The sequence below is a fragment of the Danio aesculapii genome, chromosome 17 (genome assembly GCF_903798145.1).
Source record: "Danio aesculapii chromosome 17, fDanAes4.1, whole genome shotgun sequence".
NCBI classification, from domain to species: domain Eukaryota; kingdom Metazoa; phylum Chordata; class Actinopteri; order Cypriniformes; family Danionidae; genus Danio; species Danio aesculapii.
Genome location: NC_079451.1, coordinates 40704456 through 40730516, shown reverse-complemented (window position 1 = coordinate 40730516; position 26061 = coordinate 40704456). Strand labels below are relative to the sequence as shown.

Sequence of the window (26061 nt, the reverse complement as noted above, 5' to 3'; positions counted from 1 at the left end):
TCAGAATCTTACCGGCCCATGCCTTGCCAGAAACTTGTATCATTTTCGGCTAAGTGAAGTAACGGCTAGTTTTTGAAGTAACTCATAAGGGTGACTGATAGGGCCAGACAGAATCAGCGGACGTTTTTTGGTCTTTCTGCAGAGAATATTGGAAAAATCTTTAAAAAAAGTTATTTTGGGAGTATCATAACTAAAACCTTAATATGTAAATAAAAAAATATATTATCTTTTTAACTTTTATTTAATGTTTAAAATGCAAATCCAATTAGATTCACTTTATTTGGTAAACAAAGCAAGTCTCTCATATAATATATCAACTATAAAAGACAGAAAATATTACTGTACAAACTGCATTGTACATAAAACAGATGAACATTTTCATATTAGTCAATAATGTTACTGTAAATAATTTAAAAACTGAATAAATATAGATTTACACACATTTACTCAAGAAATAAACAGAATTATTGATGGGCTAAAAATCAGTGGAATTCTGCGCACGCAGATTCCGTGTGGGCCCATACTGATAACATAACAGTGCCTTCGCCTCAATGTGCATATAGTCCACCCTCAATTATTGAATATTACAAATGTTATATACCATTTAATTCAGAAAGGTGGTTGTGCACAGTGAGACCCAGGGATATCGATGGTTCAGACGAGTCGTTCATAACAGAGATTCATTCACAAACTAATTGCTCTCTTTGTTAGTATTGGAAGAGAAAGCAGGAGGGGGGTATGTTTCAGGACATGGGCTAGATCAAATTTAACAGGGAGGGATGATAATACATCTCCATGCACACAAACGTCACATCCATCGATGTAAAAAAGTGATGTAAAATTATCATTTTCATAATTAAAAAAAATATTTGCACACTGACCACCAGGAATCTATGTCTGAAACTATGTCTATATCTATGTCTATATCTCCGGATGGCCTGCATCTTGGTCCCACATTCATTTCAAAGGAGCGCTACCCTGTACTAAAATGGTGGCTCGGTTGACGCATTCCTTCCAATAGACAACAATAGACAACAAACGTAAGTGATGCCTAATGTAAATATCTATGGATTTTAAAAGCTGAGACTTTGTAATACATTATAAAATACAAAACAAACAAAAACTGTATGAACATATGAACAATACAACATACATTTCATCAGTAATATTAGACACACAGCTCTTAATAGCTTACATCCTGAAATCTGGTTTGATATATTCTTTATTTTTTACAAACAAACAAACAAGAACAGTATTCTGCAATCTTTCATATAGTTCACTGGTTCATTGGTCTGTAAAACATTTTTTTCTTCTCATTTCTTGTAATACTGCAGTTCTGCAATAGGATTCACAAATATATCAAGTTATAATGACAAAAAAAGCAGTGCTGCTTTCTTAAACCATTTTCTTTCAACCTTTTGGTGTGCTTGTAATATCTTTTTAGAGATGTCTGTCATCTGCGAGAGCTAGCATTTCTATTAGTGATAAAAACAACACAATTCATATCAAATTTACAAAACAGAATCAGCTGATCAAATGAAAGGATTTGTGTCACACTCGGTGCAAAATTCTCAGCCATCAGAACAAAGTGCATGCTAATAAACCATCCCAGTGTGCGCAGGCCAGCACACTAAACTGGAAACAGCAACACTGTATAGGAAGCTCCATATAGCAACAAGATTTCTCTGCGTTCAATCAAGCAAACGATTAGATGCTTCAGAAGCCAAGCTGGTTGTGCGTTTAATCTCAAACTTAAATGACAGAGAACTCGATGCCGTGTTTGTGGAGGCGTTTGATGAGGGTGGTCTTGGCGAATGTTGCTCCTGGAGTGTACACACCGCCACTGTGGAGAAGCAACCAATAACATGCATTCAGGATTTGAATCTGTGTCAGATTATGCGGTCACCCTTTACAATAAGGTTTCATTAGTTCATGTATTTTCTAACATGAACTAAGAATGAACAATACATGTACAGCATTTATTAATCATAGTTCAACATTTACTTATGCATTAGTAAAATCCAAATTCAGGTGTGTTAACATTAGTTAGTGCACCACGTATTAACATGAACTAACAATAACTTACAAATACAATAATAAAGGTACTGTTCATTGTTCATGCTAGTAAATGCATTAACTAACATAAGCTAATACAAGCTTATTATAAAGTGTTACCGATTGCTGAGTCATAGACAAGAAATATCAGACTACACGGTCAATCATGGTTTGCTGTCTTTAATAAGGGCTCTTACACTTTTTCCAAAGTCCAATTTAAGCCCCTTTCAAGCAGTTTCCACTTTTCAGGTGCATTTTCAGTTTTCAAACAAGTTACAAGTGTAGCAAAATGACATATTTACTGTACACACATATAATCTCTACATATATACATTTTATTAGAGACACCTTACTAGTACCAGGTTGACCCCCTTTTGCCTTCAGAACTGCCTTAATCCTTCATGGCATAGATTCAACAAGGTACTGGAAATATTCCTCAGGAGATTTTGGTCTATATTGACATGATAGCATCACGCAGTTGCTGCAGATTTGTCGGCTGCACATCCATGATGTGAAACTTCCGTTCAACCACATCCCTAAGGTGCTCTATTGGATTGAGCTTTGGTGACTGTGGAGGCCATTTGAGTACAGTGAACTCAGTGTCATGTTCAAGAAACCAGTCTGAGGTGATTCACGTTTTATGACATGGCGTGTTATCCTGCTGGAAGTAGAAACTGAAAATGGGTACAATGTGGTCATAAAGAGATGGACATGGTCAGCAACAATACTCAGATAGGCTGTGGTGTTGATATGATGATCAATTGGTACTAATGGACCCAAAGTGTACCAAAAAAATCTCCCCCACACCATTACACCACCACCACCACCAGCCTGAACTGTTGATACAAGGCAGGATGAATCCATGCTTTCATGGTGTTGACGTCAAACTCTGACCCTACCATCTGAATGTTGCAGCAAAAATCAAGACTCATCAGACCAGGCAACATTTTTCCAATATTCTATTGTTCAATTTTGGTGAGCCTGTGCGAATTGTAGCCTCAGATTCCTGTTCTTAGCTGACATGAGTGGCACCCGGTGTGGTCTTCTGCTTCTGTAGGCCATCCGCCTCAAGGTTGGACGTGTTGTGCGTTCGGAGATGCTCTTCTGCATACCTCGGTTGTAACAAGTGCTTATTTGAGTTCCTGTTGCCTTTCTGCTGGAACCAGTCTGGCCATTCTCCTCTGACCTCTGGCATCAACAAGGCATTTGTGCCTACAGAACTGCCGCTTACTGGATATTTTCTTTTTTTTACTTTTCTTCCCCATTCTGATGCTCAGTTTGAACTGCAGCAGATTGTCTTGACCATGTTTACATGCCTAAATGCATTGAGTTGCTGCCATGTGATTGGCTGATTAGAAATTGCGTTAATGAGCAGTTGGACAGGTGTACCTTATAAAGTGTCCGGTGAGTGTACATGCATAATTAGCATTCTAGTAGTAGTATTCTAATGAACATTTTTGATGGCATGTTTCTCCCAAGGCCATGATCTTAAATGGCATTTACTCACATCTAAAGTGTCATCTTCCATTTGAAATTGATATTTATTTAGATTTTATGCATTGTTCAGACATGAAGTGGTAACCTTTATGTAATGTCTTCTCTTAACGTTTAAGAAAAAGTTGCAGATAGAGACAAATCACATGACACCAAATATTTTTCCAGACATGGGCTTATGTGATGTTTTGTTGGACATTGTAGTCGGTGGAGACGCGGTGCTGCTCAAACGCTTTCAGGTTTCAACACAGATTTCAAACTGCATTGCCTAGCATCCATCTGGCAAATCTCCGCTCTCTACCCAACAAAATAGATGAATTCATTCTGCTCTCTCAGACAAACAGGGATTTTCTGCATTCAGCTGCTCTGTGTTTCTCGGAAACCTGGCTGAACGACACCATACCGGACAACGCGCTTTCACCTACCGGACTATCAGCCGTTCAGAGCATATCACAACGAAGAATCGACGCGGAGATCAAACAGGACTGGAGTGTTTTAGAAGCTGCTGCAAACGATCTGGATGAGCTCACAGAGACATTACATCTTAAATCAGTTTCTGTGAAGACGTGTGCATTCCTACTAGGACTCAATCAAGGTTATTATAGTTAACGAAAACAAACGATAAAACAAAAACTAAAATTTAAAATAATTGTTGTTAACTGAAACAAAAATAAAAACGAGAGTTTAAAAAAACTAGAACTAACTGAAACTGTATTGTGTACATACACAACTAACTGAAACTAACTACAATTACAGCAAAAACCTCCTTCATGTTCGTCTTTGTAAATGTACTTAATACATAATCTTACTGTAAGCCTTTTAGAAGCATCTATTTACTCCGCGCTGCAGGTGTTTGACCCGTACGGCACCTCCGAGTCTGAAGTCCTGCCGGCATTAGCCAGATCGAGCCGGTTCTCCTCCAGTCATCCTCGGTGTTTCTCCCGAAAAAAAACACGGTGGCTACATTAAATACAGAGACTTAAAACTATTACTTTAACACATTTATGCCCAATAATGGGTTTAATTACTGTATTGCGATCTCGAATTAATCTTTTTAACCAGATCTTCTAAGTGAAGCGGTTGAACTAGTTCACCAAATCGAACTGAATCATTTGAAAAGATTTGGATTTTCAGTAAGCACTTATCCACAAACTACTTACTTTTTAACAGGCCTAATTCCCCCTCTGACTCTAAATATTCCAATATATACTCTTATTCAGGTATTAGAACAGTAACGTTACACTGAGATCAAATTGAGAAGCGGTGAACCGATAATACTGCACATGCGAACCAAACACAAACCGTACGATGCTGTGACTGAACTAAACTTGAACAACTGCACCCCGGGTAAACCAAGAACTGATTTAATACTGAAACTAATAAAAACTAAACTAAAACTAAATAATTTCACCCACTCTGAACTGCTCTTTACTCCACAATTAACACCTCCACCACCCCCCGCCCCCATCTTCACCCTGATCTTCAACAGATCACTGGAGCTGTGTGAATTGCCCTCCTGCCTCAAACGCTCCACCATCATCCCCATCCCAAAGATACCCAAACTTACAGGACTAAATGACTACAGACCGGTGGCGCTGACATCTGTGGTCATGAAGTCTTTTGAAAAACTGGTGCTGGCCCACCTGAAGGACATCACTGAACCCTCACTGGACTCTCTTCAGTTTGCCTACAGAGCAAACAGGTTGTGGAAGATGCAGTAAATATGGGACTGCATTATGTTCTGCAACATCTAGACAGACCAGGGACCTATGTGAGGATCTTGTTTGTTGACTTCAGCTCGGCTTTTAACACTATCATCCCAAAACTTCTCCTGCCCAAATTAACTCAGCTCTCTGTGCCAACCTCTGTCTGTCAGTGGATCAACAGCTTCCTAACGGGCAGGCAGCAGCTGGTGAAGCTGGGAAAATTCTCATCCAGTACCTGCACAATCAGCACTGACGCCCCCTAGGGGTGTGTCCTCTCCCCACTGCTCTTCTCCCTGTACACGAATGACTGCACTTCAAAGGACTCCTCTGTCAAGCTCCTTAAGTTTGCAGACGACACCACACTTATCGGCCTCATTCAGGACGGTGACGAGTCTGCTTACAGACAGGAGGTTAAGGAGTTGGCTATCTGGTGCAGTCACAATAACCTGGAGCTCAACACGCTCAAAACAGTGGAGATGATAGTGGACTTCAGGAGAAACCCCCCTGCTCTCCCCCCACTGAGCATCATAGACAGCACTGTGGCAGCAGTGGAGTCATTCAGGTTCCTGGGCACCACCATCTCTCAGGACCTGAAGTGGGACACTCACATTGAGGCTGTTCTTTCTTTGTCAGCTGAGGAAGTTCAGCTGCTGAAACAGTTCTACACCTCCATAAATGAATCAGTCATCTGCACATCAATAACTGTCTGGTTTAGCTCAGCTACCAAATCCGACCTCCGAAGACAACGTCGAATAGTTCGGACTGCTGAGCGAATCATTGGTACAACCCTTCCTACTCCCCAAGAACTGTACTTATTCAGAGCGAGCAGAAGGGCTGCTAAAATCACTCTGGACCCCTCACACCCAGCACACTTCCTCTTTGAACTTTTACTTTCTGGTCGACAGCACTGCGCAACAGAACAGCCCGACACAGAAACAGTTTCTTCCCTCAGGCAATCCATCTCATGAACACTTGATGATAATTATTGTGGAACCAACATCACTACTTGCTATACACTTTTATACACATATACACTTATTTAACTACACACTTCACATGCCAATTTGCACATAACAGCTGCACATATAATGTTGTATATAGTAATATACCTGTACATACACCTGTCAATTTGTATATTTGCATTCACTACTTACTTTTATTTTTAAAATATATTTATTATCTGTTTTTTGTCCTGTCTCTGTAATTCTGTTGCACCGTAGAAGCTCTGTCATGAAAACAAATTCCTTGTATGTGTGAACATACCTGGCAACAAAGCTCTTTCTGATTCTAATATGAAAGCAACACAATTAAATTTTTCAAGCACCTTTTAAAATTAAGATTCAAGCATTTTCCTGTGCGAACCCGGTTTAATGATGTGTGTGATGCATGATGTGTGTATAATGTTACTTATAAAGTGTAAATAAGTTGGCAGAACTCACGTTTGTGGAAGGGAATCTGGTTCATTCAACATGGTAATGGCAGCTTGAACCATAGAGATTGGTGTGGTGACATATCCTATCTCTAGAAAACAACACACAAAATAAATATTAGAATTAAGAATTGAATCAGCTTTTCATCTTTACTAATATGAACTAATACAGTACCTGGTCCTTTGACCTCAGTACAGATCTTGCCATTGGGTTTGCCCTTGCTGGGGTCCTGGCCTTCAGTGTAACCGTCTCCCAAAAAGATGAAGTGGAAAGAAGCGTCCTCGATCTGCGGTGCGCATATCACATTTAAATGAAGGAATTGTGATCTTGCAAGATAATACGACAGATAATCTGACCTGTTTTTTAGTAGGACCCTCTGTGGAGAAGAGGCCGAATGAGAAGAACCCTGGATACTGTGGGTTGAAGTATAAATGTGAATAAGGGCGTGCTCACACTATGTACAGTTGCCTTAAACAGGGCCAAAGCATGCTTGTCCCCCCTCCTGTCTCCCCCGACGGCCCGCACTCACATTACATTTAGGCTTGGGCACGCTTACATCATTGATGATGCACTGTTCAGTAAGCGCTCTCGCTCAGCACAGTGGAGATTTCTTTTGTTATATTGTTTTAGTCGTTTGATGACACGCAGTCAAATATTTTGCCGAACAGATCAGCCACTTTTGACGCTCATAAACAATCATAAAGTCCTTGTGCTGCAGGAATTAGGAGGTTTGCAAAAGGTGCAGCTGTCGAGCAGCGAGGGGTTTGCGTCTTTAATAAACTACAACAGTTTGCGTTTAATGAACAGTAAGAATGATTAATTAATCCATTTGAAACAGTCCCTTAAAAGTCACGTCTCGTCTTTAGTTTCGGGCTCAGGTACGTTTTGCACTCACACACACGCGTACCGCGCCAAAGTCCAACCGAACCGTGCTCTGGCACACCTCTTCCAACCGGGGCAGGGCCGGCCAAGTAAACCGTGCCGGAGCCCGATTCAAAGCACTCACACTTCTCAAACGATCCAGGAAATGGGCCTGGGCACGGTTCGGATAGAATAGTGAGAGTACGCCCGTAGATCCCCAAACCACATTGACTTCAAAACAAATGCAGCAATGTTGATTCCACACATCCATATGTTTTACCTTAATGAGGAGTTTTCTTCCACAACTGCACAACACAAGCAACCAGAACATAAATCCACCGATGAGAAATTTAAAAACATTGGAAATCCCACCAATACCTGCGTATGCCCCGTACTGAACCTGTACACATAACATAAAAAACAATATGTATGGCAATCAAGTTAATATTGCAGTAATCTTAATTATAGTGTTTAATTAAGATAGATGCCACATTTAGAAAAGATTACTGACTAAGTCTTAAAGGAAAATTACCCTATAATTTATTTATCCTCAAGGCATCCTCAGCGTATACACTAAAAAAACTGATTCATTGGATTTACTCAATTTTTTTAAGGTAACTGGTTGCAAACTATTTATTTGGACTGAATTTAAACAAACAAATTAAGTTGAACATTACTCAATTTAATTTGTTTAAATTCAGCCCATATAAACTTTTTTTTCAGTGTAGGATGCTCTTCTTTCAGATTTGATCCTGTCCCTTTCATATTGTAGAATTGTGCTGGGTGATGTCCACTTTTTAAAAGCTTCCAAAAGTGCTTAGTTCTGTTGCAAAACTAACTCTTAAGTCATCTCTTATGAAGAGGATCATTGTGTTTTGCAACAAAAATGTTTCGAAATGTTAAATTATAAACTTCAAGAGGCACTAATATGCATTTAACTTCTTGGCTGATCGTTGACTTCACATGACACATGCTTGTTTGTTTACCACAGAAGACAACAACAAATAAGAAAACTTGTTGGCTTGGCATTACAGTATGCTGTAAACATAAATGTTATAATCAGGCTTGACATGAACTTTTTTGATTACCAGCCGGCAGTCACTGTGGCTAGTAGTTTTTCAACATTACTAGCCACGCATTTTTACTAGCCACAATTATGTTGTTAGGAAAATATAGAGTTATATGCATACATGCAGGACTTTGGCATGCCTAAAATTACTTAATTTACATTTTGCGTTATGTCCATATGAGTCCTCATTCATTTCACTTTTTGTGTGTTGTATGACCCTGCTCAGTGAGCATGAGAAAATGGTTTGTGGTTTTATAGTGTCACTTTGCAATTAGTTCTTATTTCACAAGACTTTTCAGGGCTCAACACTAAGGATTTACCTATTTTTTTTTCTGGCCACACCAAAAATAAACAAAAAAATAAATAATTTCTCAATTACAAATTTAAAATAATTAGAAATTTCCAAAACAAGCAAAGTATAGCTGTATACACTTTTTATTCAACAAAACTTTTCTAGGGGAGACCTGGTGACAACCTGTGGACTAGCCCAGAGATAGGGAGTCCATGCAAAAGAATGCCGTGAATACCGCCGCCGTGCTGTCCGTCTTGACCAGCACGTGTTGCCCCCTTAGCACCGGCAAATGCAGCTGGGCGAATTCCTGGGCGAATTCACAGATGGTGTCGCCGAACAGGCTAGCCTGGGATATGGGTGAGTTAAGAAAGCGAACTTTGTCAACATCACGCATATCACCAGGTATCACATATCACGCATGTGACCATCGTCCTTCCCAGGGCACACACAGCCGACTTTTTATTTATTTTTTTTAAGAGCATAGTCGGTTGCGGTGCGGAGCTCATGCTCAGTCCTGGGTCGGAACCATCCTCGCGCAGCTGGGCCAGCGCCTGCGCTCGGTAGCGCTGGTAGGTGGCCATTGCATGCATAGTGAGGGAGAAGGTGCATGCAGCACACTGCGTGAGCCTACTGTGCCCATCCAGGAAGAAGGGGATGGGGAGGCTTAGAAGGTCTTGCCTTCATCCTTCACATCACACCCCTCTAATCAGCCTGAGGAAGCAAAGCCACAAAGTCTGCTTCTAGATTCGACGCCGCGCTCATCATCCCGGCAGGAGAGAGCGGGTTCGAATCCTCATCAGACCTGACAGCCCATCCTCCAAGGATGGTGAGGATGGAAGCGCACGCAGACCGGGCAGGAAAAAAGTGCCTTCAAGACTGCGTGAGCTTACTGTGCACTTCCGGGAAGAAGGGGACGGGAGGCTTTGAAGGTCTTGCCTCTTTATATCCTCCACATAACACCCATCTAGTCAGTCCGGCCATGGGGCTGGGGAATAAACCATCACCAGGCCCACGGCCGAAGCAGCCTGAGAAAGCACGGCCATCCCGAGGGTGGCGGATTTACTCCCACTGTAACCCTCAGACCTGCCCAAGTACCAACCGCAGTGCGGGTGACAACTGGGGTGGGTCGCACTTTTGCAAGAGTATTATGAGTATATATTATTGACTAATATTAAATATTATTGACTAATATGAAAATGTTCATCTGATTTATGTACAATGCAGTTTGTACAGTAATATTTTCTGTCTTTGAGTAGATATATTATATGAGAGACTTGCTTTGTTTACCAAATAAAGTGAATCTAATTGGATTTGCATTTTAAATAAATTTTCAAAGATATTTTTTTATTTCAAATATTAAGGTTTTAGTTTTGATACTCCCAAAATAACTCAGGAGAAATCTGCAGATTTTTACCAAAATTCTCCACAGAAATAGTAGTAAAAGGTCCGCAGATTCCATCTGGCCCTAGTCATGAGTCATACATTGGGTCAGAGATCAGCTAAGAAGTTATCTAGAACAGTGTTTCCCGACCCTGTTCCTGGAGGCACACCAACAGTACATATTTTGTATGTCTCCCTTATCTCACCCATTCACTTCAGGTTTTGGAGTCTCTTCTAATGTTCTGGTGAGTTGATTCAGGTGTGTTTGATTAGGGAGAGCTTGAAAATGTGTACTGTTGGTGTGCCTTCAGGAACAGGGTTGGGAAACACTGATCTAGAACATGTATTTGTCAGTGATTTGTGTTTATCATTTAAAAAGTAGAAATGTTTTGCATCAAAAAACATGTGTGTTCACCCTGGAGGCGTATGGGTTAGTTTTATGAATGATTTATGCACTTTTGGAAGCTTCAAAAAATAGCCACTACCCAACATTTTTATACAACACAGAAGCCGGGATAAAAGTAAAAACTACTCTGTGTTCATCTGAATAAAGAAAGTCATATACACAAAGGATGCCTTGAGGATGAGTAAATTATAGGGTAATTTTCATCCTTGGGTGATCTATTCCTTTAAAGTGACAGTTCCTCCAAAAAATTTAAACTAATTTATCCATGGTCCACAAACCTGTTTGAGTTTGTTTTTCTGTGGAACACATCCTCATATATTTGGAAGAATGTTGATGTGCATACTGTAGTAGTTTTCCCCTACTATGGAAGTCAACGACAACCAGTTCCCAACATTCTTCAAAATATCTTCTTTTGTGTTTAACAGAAAAATTAACTCTTAAAAAACACTTGATGGTGAGTAAATGGTTACAACTGTTTTCTAATTGAGTACACTATACCTTTAGTAATTACTGCTTTAATGTTGTTGATGTGAATGTTTTTTCCCTCAAACCTCATGCGTTTACTTGTTTAACTAGTTTAGTTTAAATCCAGTTTAACTGCTTCAGTGTTGAGTTAAACTCTGACACTCATATTCGTACTGTCTGCTTGAAGCCTATTAAATAATTTTAATTTAAATCATGGGCATGTAAAGTTGTACACAGATAACTAGTGCAACTTTATTATCAGTAGTAGTAATGCCAACCTTATTTCAGTTAGCAACAGCAATTTGTAATAGTTTTATGACTCACCGGAGTGTCATTGAGTTCTTCATGCAGGTAACGCTGGGTCCTTTTCACCACTGATGGATCTGTGCCCATGAAGGGAATTGCATACTGCTGTACCTCATTACTGTAAAACAGCAAACCCCTGGAGAGAGAGAGAAATTCGAGTTTTGTACATTAATCCTTGCCTATAGATCATCTACACATCCATTTAAAATGTATACATATACCAGGGTTCCTGCAGGTTTCACCAAGTCAAATTTAAGACCTTTTTAAGACCATTATGAATGAAACTTCAGACTTATACAGGGCTAAGCACTAAGGATTTTTTCTAATGGCTAGGTTGGGCCAGCAGAATTTTTTTTTTACTTGCCCCATTAAAAAAAAGATGAGTTTTTCTTAAGCCCTGGTCATATCACACGATTTTTATTGTCGGTTACGAAAGTCACTATGTCAGATTATGCGATTTTTTTTTTTTATAAAATCTTGATTTGTCGTGGGTAACAAATGTGCCAGACTACACGTTCCTTCACGATCAGTCATCCCGTTTCATCTACGACGAGCGTTATTTCCCAATGCAGTCACAAGTGTTGATATAACAATATTTATTATCTCAATTTCATTTTTTTATCTTATTTCAATCTCAGTATACTGTTGCTTGCTGACAACTAGGCTACATTTCTTAAGGGCATTCGTTATGATATTGATAGGATCAAACTTATGATTAATTTTTAATAAAAAGATATTTCTTTGAAATCTAAATGTATATTTTCCTGCATATGTTATTAAACACTCTATTGCCTGAACTTGCCGCAAGTGAGACAGAGAATTAAATCCTTATTTTTCCATTGAGCGGAACAAATTATCACCACACAGTTGAGTAGTGGATGGGCACAAACAAAATATAATTCATATATTTTTCTTGGAAAAAATATCTTTTTGAAACAAATTTCCTTTGTTAGAGTTTGTGTCTTAATTCTAATGTATTTTTTGTTGGTCAGTTATCTACTAGATAAAAAAGAATAATGAAGAACCTTTGAGGTGAAGTGCTTCAAAACATGTCCGCTATATGCTTCAGTGCCAAAACACGAATTGCCATGAGATTGTCTTGGTTTGTTTAATAAAATAATAATTTAGCCTAAATAAAATTAAAGTGAAATATTCACAGTTTCAGAGAAGCCTATATTAAACTGTCTTCACTGTTATTGACGAATTTTAATAAGCAGGACAGGCTCTAAAGCACTAAACAGGTTCCCAGATTACCAAGAACAAACTCTGTTGGAAGGATGAGAGAACTCAGAAACTGGTTGTGAGAAAGGAGATGTCTGTATGTGTGTGCCAGTCTGTCAGATAAAATTGCTTAAAACTGAAAAAATTATTATAATTTGTATAACCAATGATTGATCTTATCCACCCGTGACCCAGCCATCCATAAGTAAATATCCAGCCTATTTTTATTACCTGACTGCCGTATTAACGGCAGCACTCGCTGAGATAACGTGAAATTCTGCGCTCCTATTGCAGATTTACCTACGTGAAAGAACTTGTCATGAAGAACGAGAAAAAAATTAAACATGCTAGACTTTCTGCGTTGGTGTCGTGAGGCATCACAGGCGTGGTATCGGTTGTCATGAACTATGCCACATTACACAAAAAGAAACGATTGAATCTTATGTCACGATGCTCAATTGTTGTTTATGAATCCCCAAAACCCCAAAATCGTAGGATCTGACCGGGGCTTTAGCCACATATTTTAAATGATGCGTCAAAACAGTTCAATATACCTTACACTAACATTTCTTTTAAAAAAAAGATTGAATAGCTTTAAAAATTATAATAAACTGATTGTACAACAGTGTGTCTAGGTCAGTGTCCCCACCATATTTGTCTATAATACAAATAGAACTTTTAAACAAATGTTATTGTAAGGAAGATAGTTAAACCATATTGGTAAGTAGAGTTGTAAATAGAGTGTCGCTAAAAGTTTTATTAGGATGGATTGCTGGTGATTGGATGGGTGTTGGCCAATTGGGTAGCTTTACATGGACATATTAACATTAAGACCAATTTAAAATGATTTAAGACCAACAAGGCAATATTTCAGTGCATTATAAAATTTTTGTTTTTGAAACTTAAGACCTTACAGACACCGCGAAATATAGTTTATTTAACAAGGATGCCTGTAAGTCCCTGTAAGTCCCTGTAACAACAACTTTAATTGAATTGGGTAACGTAAAGAGAGGCTAAAAAATGGTCATGAAAAGCTGCAACTTTGGTGCAAAACCCTGTACTGCAAATAAATATGATACAAAGTCTGTTTGCTGTTGCTGTACATACCTCCGTTTGATTTTTGGCCCAACCACAGGAAGAGGCTTGTGACCAAACTTCTTCCTGAGGCTTTTCAACTTGCCCTTGTCTGCTAAACCATAGATGGCAGACTGCCAGGTACCATCATTAAGGCAGCCTCCCTGCGGACACATGATGTGGATCAGCTGAGATTTACTCATAAACCCTTTTAAAAAAAAAAACACTGATTTTCAAGTGTTCAGATCTTTAATTCTTGTGGATTTAATTTTAGGTTTAAAACATGAAAACACCAACCTCTGGGCCTGAGCCTAGAGTCAGAAAGCTGTCAACTGCTGTCAGTGTCCCTGGAAATAAAATAAACAACATTCATATTATTTTAAACATGTTATTTAGACGTCAAATTAATGCATCTATAATAAATGCTTATGATGAGTTTTCTGTTGCTCATGTAATCATAAAAAAAGCAGCAAAAACTCTTTTCCACCACACTGATTGTTTAATAACTAAACACTGAACACTTCTGAGCACCAAATCAGAACAATTTCTGAGGGATCATGTGACACTAAAGACTGAGGTACTATCACAGAAAGAAGTTACATTTACAAATATTGTTTTAATAGATCACAATATTATGGTTTAAACTGTATTTGTATCAAATAAATTCTGCCTTGGAGATATCAAGAGACCTTTTTATAAAGCAAAATAACCCTTAATTGATCCAAACATTTGACCACCAGTGTCGTTTGCTACTGGTTAAAAATAATATAATATAATATAATATAATATAATATAATATAATATAATATAATATAATATAATATAATATAATATAATATAATATAATATAATATAATATAATATAATATAATATAATATAATATAATATTTGCCAAACATACCTTTAAACTGGTCGCGGGTGTAAATGACACCCATGTCTGCAGGAATGGAGTCAAAACCACAGCTTCCCACAATGTAGACCCCCTTTTCAGAAGCCTGGTCATGGTAGTTTAGCTGCATCCCCTCCAGAAACTAAAACCAATATGATGTTCCAGTCAACAAAACTTTCAAAACAGAGTCCATTTATTTGATACACATTCCTGATTGAGATACTTCAGTGTGTGTAGACAAATAAATGAGACTAAAACTACTAGTATGTGTCAGTTATTGCATGAAACATCCATTAAAATGATTCGTTCAAAATAGCTGAATTATTTCCAAATGAAGCAAGTGTTTCTAAATGCATCAAGTCCCTGACAAATAGGTAAATTTATGCTAATTGAATGATTACGTGCTGCTGATTTTTATAAAGACGGTGCTCGTGCTTGAGTGATATATTTTTAAACTATATCTTACAATTAGCCACATTTATACAAAGAATATCGCTGCACCAGAAAAATCTCATATTTCACTACAATATAAGTACATGGTTTCTGCTACATTCATTCTTCGCCAAGATTTATCCCGCCACGGCTACATTACAGCTTCTCATTCAAAACATTCAATTTTTCTAATAGCGGGTGATAATCGCACCAAAACTTATTAAAGGGATATTAATTATAACAGCGCAAACTTTTCTGTAACCGTAGTAGTGCGTCAATTGTTTACCCTTTAAGGTTACATGCTGACTGACTGGCTGACTGTGACAAAAAAACAGAAGGAGAGAAGTACTGGATGGCCTATTTCTTCCAGCAGAAAATAGTGCATCTGATGGACACTTTACTATCCCATAAAGCCTATTGGATACTAGGCATGGATATATCCATTGCGATCGGGATTTTCAAAAGTATTACAGCGCTTTGTAAACGTTTATTATTATCATTTGATGAGTCTCCCCATACAGTTTGATATAGCGCTTGGACCCGGACGCCGCTTCGCGTGAAGTCACATTTAACAAGTGGATTGGTTGAACAAGGAAAAAAAAGAGTACTAAAGACCCAAAAGTTATAACAAATCAAGCATATGTAAAAATAAAGCCTATTAAATTCAGTTTGTCAATATATTACATCCTTTCTGCTTACGAAGACCTTCTCCATATGATTTAGCACCTTACATATGTTTTTTTACATAGCTTACACAGATTAATAAGTAGACCAATGTATCTCTATAATGGCCATGCATACAGGTAACTGACAAAATTGCAGTGCAAGTGAAAACACTCTAATTTTTCATCAAAATGGCTTTTAAATCACTTTTCTTTACCCTCATTTGTTGCATATCATATTTCTCTCAGGCATATATTACTAATATACATATAAATAAAATAAATAGGTAACGATGGCATCAGGATGACTAAAATATAGTTACGATCTTTAACGAAAATAAGTAAGTAAATAAATAAATAATATAAGTGTCAGAGTGTCAGGAAAAGCACCTGTGGTTCTCCAGAGATATCAAGGCAGTGAGCTCCGTTCTCCACACAAGACTTCACAACAGGTTCACCAAAAAACCTGTACTGTAAAAATAAAAATAAGTTTAAGTTAATAAATCTGATAACTTTTTTCTTCAGCATATTGGACTGATTTATGAAGGATTATGTGACACTGAAGACTGGAGTAATGATGCTGAAAATTCACAACAAAAGGAATTAAGTTACATGTTAAACTATATTATAACTTAGAAAAATATATTCTAAATTGCAAACATTTTTTACGTTTCATATTAAGTGTAGGGGAGAGTAATGCATTACAATATTGAGTTACTCCCCAAAAAAGTCACTCTTGAGTTACTTTTTCAAACATGCCTGAGGCTTGATCTCTTTCAGAACTAAACAGGTATTTTTCTTTCTTTTTTTTTTAAATAGAGGCGCTCTGCATTTAATAACACACTGTGTAACGTTCATTTACCTTAAAAAAACTAATAAATAAATGTTACTTTTGGAAAACCTCCTAACGCTATACATGCAGTACAGATTAATGAAAGTTGCTGTATTTATACTTTTGTATTTTTGTCTTTGTCCATTGAGACGATCCCTTTTTCTTCAATGTGTTCAAAATAATGAGAATACTTCCATCACAGAAATGTAAGGCTCTGCCATCTTGGTTTTTGTCTGTTCCTGCAAGGAGCACATTTACTTACTGAGTGTGATTCAACATGATTACACTAATTCTAATTCAGCAAACTATTTTTAAAAGCATATTAATTAACCTTAAAAGTAACTCGAGTTACATTTTTTAAAAAGGTAACTCAAATATTATTACCTCATTTTTTAAGTAATGTGTTACTTGTTACTTAGAAAAGTAATATTATTATGTAATTTGCGTTACTTGTAATGCGTTATCCCAACACTGTTCATATTTTTACTGTGTTTCATCAAAGAAATGCAGGCATGACTTACTATAGACTTACTGACACAAACTTTTGAATAATAGTGTACATAGTATTACACAATATGTACAGTATTATCTAAAAATCCTTGAAAAAACAATCCTCACTAATACGATTGATATCAGAATTATTAGCCCCATTGTATATTTTCCCCAATTGCTGTTTAACTGAGAGCAGATTTTTTTCAATATATTTCGAAACATAGTCTTAATAACTCATTTCTAATAACTCATTTAATTTACCTTTGCTATGATGACAGTACATAACATTTGACTAGATATTTTTCAGGATACTAGTATTCAGCTTCAAGTGACATTTAAAGACTTAACTAGGTTAATTAGGCAAGTTAAGGTAATTAGGCAAGTCATTGTATAATGATGGTTTGTTCTGTGGACAATCAAAGAATAATATTGACCTTAAAATGGTTTAAAAAAAATTTTTAACTGCTTTTATTCTAGCTGAAATAAAAAAAATATTATAGGAAATACTATGAAAAATGTCTTGCTCTGTTAAACATCATTTGGAAAATATTTGAAAAAGTAAAATAAAATAATAATAATAATTTTGACTTCAACTGTATAGGACATAAAATGTATTTATTTTTCCAAAACAGAAGATGATCTAAAAAGACAACCTCACGCAAGACTCAAAGTACAAACTTCATTATCTTGTTTTAGGAGAGCAGAATTGCACCACCACACATAATCACACACACTTATCAGCCTGATGTAGCAAGCTTTGCAAACATCATGGTGCTATATTATAATAAATAAATGTATCATTAGCCTGATGCTTTATGACAAATCAACTATATAAAAAAGCTGCCCCCCCCCCACACACATACACTAGTAAGTGATTGATGATGGTACTTACAGGCCCAACACAGCTGAGCACAATGACAGCCTGTTTGCACATGGCAGCCAGTGACTCCTGATCACTGACATCTGCAACTATAATATCCACCTCAGTCTTCAGCTCTGGCTTACCTGAGGACAAACATTTCAGGCATCACACTGATAAGAATATACTGCACGTTCAGTGTAATTATGTAAACAATACTGGGTTGTGTTTAAGGCAAATTGGGAAGACAGTTATTTATTTGTGGTCATGATGAATGCACTGAAGAGATGCAAAAATAGTCTAGGTCAAATAAAAAATATCATCAATAATTTAGTTTGTACACAAAGGTAAAGGATCTTTAACATTAAGAAATCGTGAATAGTATTAGAAAATGGGGTATACGATAGATAGATAGATAGATAAATAAATAAATAAATCAAATTGAAATTCCAGTGAATCCAGAGAAATGTAAATTATTTGTCAAATATTTCCCAAGTGCTGTTTAACAGATTTTTTTTTCTTTATTTCATTTTTAAAGATAACAGTTTTATTAATTAATTTCTTATGACTAAGTTCCTGTGTCTTTGCAATGATGATACATAATGTTTTACTAGTTATTTTGCAAGACATTCCACTCCACCTTAAGTGCAATTAATTAGATTAACTATTTAATTAGCCAAGTATTTGGACAACAGTGGTTTGTTCAGTAGCCAACTGAAAAAAATAAATAAATACAATTGTATATATATATATATATATATATATATATATATATATATATATATATATATATATATATATATATATATATATATATATATATATATATATATATATATACAAACACACACAGTTGAAGTCAGAATTATTAGCCCCCCTGAATTATTCGCCATCGTTTATTTTTTTTCCCCCAATTTGTTGAACAGAGAGACGTTTTTTCAACACATTTCGAAACATAATAATTTTAATAACTCATTTCTAATAACTGATTTATTTTATCTTTGCCATGATGACAGTACATTATATTTGACTAGATATTTTTCAAGACACTTCTATACAGTTTAAAGTGACATTTAAAGGCTTAACTAGGTTAATTAGGTTAACTAGGCAGGTTAGGGTAATTAGGCAAGTTATTGTATGATGATGGTTTGTTGTGTAGACTATCGAAAAAAAATAGCTTAAAGGGGCTAATAATTTTGTGCTTAAAATGGTGTTTAAATTCAAAACTGCTTTTATTCTAGCTGAAATAAAACAAATAAGATTTTCTCCAGAATAAAAAATATTATCAGACATACTGTGAACATTTCCCTGCTCTGTTAAACATCATTTGAAAAATATTTAAAAAAAGAAAATTCAAAGGGGGGCTAATAATTCTGTCTTCAACTGAATATATATTCATTCTAGGCAAACTAAAATATAGAGGACAAAATATATGAGGAAATAATGTTTTTTTTTCTGCTAAAAAACAACATTTCATGTTTTTATTCTGGTACTTTGACTTAAGCCTGTTATGGATGAATAAAAATGATGCTAAAGACAAGTCTCAGTGATTAACTGAATTATTTATGCGAACAATTCATTCAAAACAGCTAATTCATTTTTGGCAAACAAATAGAAATGACAAATTATGGATAAAATCACTTGATTTGCCCATAATCACAATAATTCAAACCAAAGATGGACAAATACTCTCTGTATTGACAGAAAGTTATTACCACATTTGCACTTTCATTCATGAAACATTCAGGAAAAACAGCACTGTTGCTTGTTTGATATTTCTCAACTGTATTATATCTTGTACAAAATAATAAGATAAGAAAAAACTAGGTTGTTGCTAGATCAGATACGGTTGTGGCTGGAAGTTAATGAGAATTATTCATATTATTTATTAAATTTCCCATTTATTGTATTTTAATAATGCCTACCACCACCCCAACCCTAAACCCAACAGTCACAGTAATGTAAAAATAGTAGTATTGAATATTATTTATTTTATTTATTAAATTACCCAATAAATTGTATTTTATTAACGCCTACCCCCACCCCAACCCTAAACTCAACAGTCACAGTACTGTAAAAATATTATTGTTAAACAGTGTTACAAAAAAGATGCTATATTGATGTGCATATCCGCAGCCATATCCTATCTAGACTTTACCGTAAAACTATGCAAGGATATATTTTTTTCATTAAATTAAAATCAATTTGATTGAATTATAATACCATTATTACTACATTCTAAAAGGCGTCATAAAGGAGTAAACAGACTATGAATATGTTTTTAAAAAAACAAGCCATGCCCACTGTTTTCTCATTTAATATTCTGTTTATCTAGAAACTGCGTCACAATCCAAAACATTTTTTTAAATGGTCGCAGCTTCCGGTCATATAGACTTTAACTAGGTTAATTAGGTTAACTAGGCAAGTTAGTGTAATTAGGCAAATCACGATGGTTTGTTCTGTAGACAATAGGGGAAAAATTGCTTAAGGGTGCTAATAATATTGACCTTTTTTAACATTTTTAAAAATAAAACTGCCTTTATTCTACCCGAAATAAAACAAATAAGACTTTCTCCAAAAGAAAAAGTATATATAGGAAATACTCTGTTAAACATTATTTGGGAAATATTTAAAAAAGGAATAAAACATATTGCATTTCTCACTCAGTGGCTGGTCTGCTCTGCCATTAATTCTCAGTAATATCTAAATTTAACTCAGAGCAAATGTTCTGTTTTAAAAGATCCATTCAAAGCTAGATGATTAAAGCGATGGAAAATGTCAGTGGAATATATTTTTCCATCAGCTGTCCAGGATTAATTAAACCATCCCTGAAGGCCACCATGACACAAGAGCCCACTGTTATAAAAATGCATATATTATATGTACTGTATAAACAATGCAACATCCTACGAATGTGTTACAGCAGAAAAGTATCAACTTCTCGAGATTAAGGGTGATTTTGGTTTAGTTAAAAGCACTAAAGATCGAGTTCAGTCCAGTCTAGATGGGTCAGTGCAACCCTTCTAACATATTCAGATCTTTGCCAAGTCTGCCACTCCTACAGTTTACAATGTTTCCTCTTGTACTTATAATAAAAGTAGAATAAAATGTAGAATATGACTCAGTAGATCCCTTCAATCAAAAATAATAAAAGATGAATGTTTTATATCTTACAAGATATAAATGTCCAAACTTTGGCTGTGTAATTGAACTATAGATTTATTTTTGCAGATTTTTAATGGGATTTTTTATTTCAGTAATTTTATTTTTAAATAAAAATTATATCGTTTTTTTATTACATTTTCCCACTTTTAGCTTTTATTTATTTTCATGTTTGTACTTTTATTTTAGTTGAATTGATGTGATAATAATAACCTTGTCAAAGTACATCTCTTAGCCCTTTGATGCACAAGCTATAAAATAGATATAGTAAAAATAACTTTAGACGGGTCACTTTAGACCCATGTAGTGCATCAAAGGGTTAAAATCTTTTGCAAACTTTAAAGGGCACCTATGGTAAAAAAATCTACTTTTCAAGCTGTTTGGACAGCCATATGTGCATGTATGGTGTATAGACTGTCATATTGGGGTGATATAAACACACCCAGTGCTTTTTTTTTCAATTTAACAACATAAAAAACGGTGGACCAATTGGAGCAGTTTTCAAACCGACCGCAACTTTACGTAGGAGAGCGGTCCCCCTGCCCACCAATATTGATTGACAGGCACGTTATCATATCCTCAGTTTGTTAATTCACGTCCGCCATTTTCAGCGTGAGTCAAAGCAATATCACTAAAGGAACACCCTATCTCTATTTTTAGATGCAAGGCTCATTGGGCTCAACACAAGATCAATATTCTCCACATTATCGCTCTAATCGGAATTATTGGTTGTATCTTTAGGTAGGTTTGCAAACATGTGTACTTCTCATTGAGTCTACCTTATACTTCAGTCGTTTGCATTTCTCACGATCCCAGAAGCTCCCTGTGATCTTAACTAGCATGCGTTTTAGAATTCTAAACATAGGTTTCTATTAGGGTACACTCAAGTCAACGGCTGGGCGCCGCGGACCGCTGCAGAAACCTATGTTTAGAATTCAAAAATGCGTGGCGCGATGATTCGGGACACTTCATGTATCTGCCGCGCCACAGAGAGTGTCTGGTGTGCCGTGTCGCGGCTTCGAGCGGCGTATCCGGTGCCTCAGTCAAAGTTAATTCAGTGTGCGTGGTTATTAGACTCGGTGTACAAGCTCGGCACTTGAAACTAGCACACAGTTGGCTGTAAAACTGTACAAAGACACAATTGATTTTGTACTCTCTGCTTGGTCTGTGTCAGAGTCGTATATGTACGACTGAATGCTGTACCTCTCACTCCAGCTCCCTTCGCAGTCTGCCTGTCAGACTCTGTTGCAAACGCAGAGCGGGTGAGCTCATGGCCCCGCCCCCTTGTTACTTTGGCGGGAAGCCGAAACTAATTTACATGTGAAGCAACACACCCATAAATCAGCGAACTGTGGACACGCCCCCAACATGACACTTTTTAACACATTATAATAAAAAAATCTGAATTGTGTTTTAAACTGAACCTACACTGACACACTCAGAAGAACCATAATATTAATATTAAATCATAAAAAAGAGGTAAACTATGTGCCCTTTAAAACCCAAGAGGTAATATTTACTAATAGTATTTATTTGTATGTATTATAACCTTGCCATAAAGTCATACTAGTTTGAATAAATGCAAAGTGATAAGACAATTCATATGAACTACAGAAATAAGTGAACAATTCTTATAGATACAGCTCAAACTCGAATAGTTCAAATGATTTTTTTTCTCCTTGTATGATATTACCTGGACTGCAAAAACACTATGGCATCCTATGTTGTGGTTAAAATATCTTTGTTCCAAGACTAAATGTTGAAGTTATAATTTTGCAGAGCTGACAGAAAGTCAATCAGTGCAACCCTTCAACACTCACAACTTTGCCAAGTTTGCCACTCCTACAGTTTACAATATTTTTCAGATAAAAGGATAACTAAACTTAGATGATGAATATGATACAGTAACATAAGTATACACGTTCAATCTTTGACTCTTTAGATAGCAAAAACACAAAAAAAAAAGATTATAACATTATTCATTACAATTTAACAGATACGGTAAAAACAGTAAACGATAATTTCATTTGGGTGCCATGGTTTTGAGGTACAAGGAAACAGTGTTGGAAAAAAAAATAAAAAAAATAAGTTGATCTTACTCTTAAAAAACGGAAAAAATAACATAACACACGCTTTCACATTACTTTACATAAACAGTAAACATGTCACACATTTAGTTACTTAAATTTAACGTTATATTTTTAAAGTAGCCCACTTTATTACTAACATATATTACTAATAACACTGCAAATAATGAGTAGTTATACTATTACTACCACAGACTGTAAAAACCATGCAAATAAACTCATTCAGAATTTTACTATTAATTAAAAAAATACTATGCTATGCTATAATTGTTCATAGACAATAGGATTCCTTATGATTTAACAGTAACACAGTATAAAACTATGATAATGACAGTTGCTTGACATGGTTTTGTTTTACAAGTAAACAGTGTTCGGTAAAAAAGTAATAACTTTATCACAATTTTAATTAGATGTCAGTCTTAAAAAACTTTTTCACATTATTTTCTATAAAAAAACAACAGCAAAAATAATATTAGGTAACAAACAAGTTGCTTAATATATAAGTTGGTTACTCATATATTTTAGGTAATATATCACTTTATTCTCTGCACTGCAAATAAACTCCCTGAAAAGTTGACTTTACATTTGCTGACTTATTTAAAATGTACACAAATTGCAGTTGTCTTCACTCACTGAGATTTGTGGTGGCTTTCGTGATAACTTTTTACCCAGTGTTGGGTAAAAAAAATATTTTACTCTTTAAAAAAATGTAAAAAATACCATAACACATACATTTCTTTTTCACATTACTTTACATAAAAAGTAAACATGTCACACATTTAGTTACTTATATATAACGTCAAATTTTTAAAGTCGCCTACTATATAACTTTATTACTAACATATATTACTAATAACACTGCAAATGAGTAGTTTTACAATATTATTAGCAGACTGTAAAAAAAATGCAAATAAATTCACTCAAAAGTTAATTAAAAAATTCATATGATTTCCCTGCTGAAAAAAAAACTGCTTAAACCAGCCTATGCTGGTTGGCTGGCTTTAGCTGGTCAACCAACCAAGTTTTAGAGGGGTTTGGCCATTTCCAGGCTGGTTTCCAGCCATTTCCAGCCTGGTCTTAGCTGGTCAGGCTCGAAAATGACCAGCTAAAACCAGCTTGACCTGCCTGGTTTACACTGAACATAGCTGGTTTTAGCTTGTCATCTCCCAGTCTGACCAGCTAAGACCAGGCTGGAAATGGCTGGAAACCAGCCTTGAATGGCCAAAACCTCTCTAGAACCAGGCTGGTAAACCAGCCAACCAGCCTCGGCTGGTTTAAGCTGTTTTTTTCTCTGCAGGGTTAAAAGAAACACAGTTTAAAAAATATATAAAAAAGATAAGGTCGGTTGGTTGCCATGGTTTTGTTTTTGAGGTAATGTTACAAGTAAACAGTGTTGGGTAAACAAAATATAAACCGATCTTACTCTTTAAAAAAATGAAAAATAACAACACATAAGTTACTTTCACATTAAATAAACAGTAAACATGTCACACATTTAGCTACTTATATATAACGTTTTATTTTTAAAGTAGACTATTACCATATTACTACATATATTACTAACACTGCAAATGAGTAGTTACTATATTACTACCACAGGCTGCAAAAACAATGCCAATAAACTCATTCAAAAGTTTACTATTATTTAAAAAAATACTATGCTATGCTATAATTGTTTATAGACAATAATATTCATTATGATTTGACACAAACACAGTATAAACTATGATAATGTCAGTTGGTTGCCATGGTTGTGTTTTTGATGTGCAAATAAACAGTGTTTGGTAAAAAGTTTGGTAAAAAGCTTTATCCCAATTTTAATTAGATATCAGTCTTTAAAACTCTTTTACATCACTTTCCATAAAAAACAACACAATTAATATGAAGTAACACATAAATTGTTAGTTACTCATATATTTTACGTAATTTATCACTTTATTCTCATTACATAAACTCTCTGCAAAGTCGACTTTAGATTCGCTCACTTATTTAAAATGTACACACATTGCAGTTGTTTTATTTACTCACTGAGATTTGCAGCGGCTTGCTCGATAACTTTCTCCAGTTTGCTTTTGCTCCTGCCCGCGACGGCCCACTTCAAACTCCCCTTGGGACCCTCGGACGCGCAGCGGGACACTTCCTCCACCACGAACTGTCCGGTAAAGCCCGAAGCGCCGAAGATGATAATGTGGTAGGGTCTGCCGGGTGAGGTGCTGAACGCCGTCATGGCTTTAAAGCTGTGGAGTTGCTGATAGTTCTGACTGGAGGAGACAGACTGCTGGGAGTGTGAAACAACTGGAGATTGTTCAGATGCTTGTTTAGATGAACGCCTTTTCAATGTTCATTCAAGATGATCATCGGTGCGGAGCTCTGTATGCGCAAAAAATGATACATTTGATAGATATAGATGCCCTGTGGAAGGATTTGATTAACACATATGCCCATGTTTAGAAATTGTTGTAATCACAAAAAAAGTTTTTATAGTTTGAGTGAAAACACGTTGCATTGGCCGAATACGAAATGCGTCGATTATACGCATGTGATACAGCTAACGTTAGAAAACAACAGTGCAGCATGTACCTGCGCTTCCATTCTGATTGGTCTACACAGTCTGTGGGCGCAAGGTGTTTTGGGATGAGAAGAGTCTCAGCATTACTGTATATTTGTTTTGTTAATGTGTTCACATTGATTTTATTATTTCTATTTTCTACTGTTTAAATAGTAGCTACAGTACAAATGTTTCAAGTTGCATGAATAGAGTATTTAAATATAACTAGCTTCTTAAAATGTATTTATTAGGCATGGGTTTGCATAAATTGTTTAGTATATATATATATATATATATATATATATATATATATATATATATATATATATATATATATA

The 26061-nt window shown here is 35.9% G+C and overlaps 1 protein-coding gene across 1 annotated transcript; it reads right to left on the bottom strand.

Annotated features, from left to right (window-relative positions):
* Positions 1-1651: 1651 nt before the first annotated feature.
* Positions 1652-25450, bottom strand: LOC130244193 (saccharopine dehydrogenase-like oxidoreductase). Its single transcript, XM_056476495.1, has 12 exons — positions 25204-25450; positions 17960-18072; positions 16134-16214; positions 14662-14791; positions 14057-14106; positions 13793-13923; positions 11483-11600; positions 7827-7946; positions 7042-7098; positions 6860-6971; positions 6695-6776; positions 1652-1843 (listed from the first exon to the last, which is right to left on the bottom strand). The coding sequence occupies exons 1-12, from the start codon at positions 25400-25402 to the stop codon at positions 1753-1755; spliced, it is 1284 nt and encodes a 427-aa protein (XP_056332470.1). The 5' UTR covers positions 25403-25450; the 3' UTR covers positions 1652-1752.
* Positions 25451-26061: the final 611 nt, after the last annotated feature.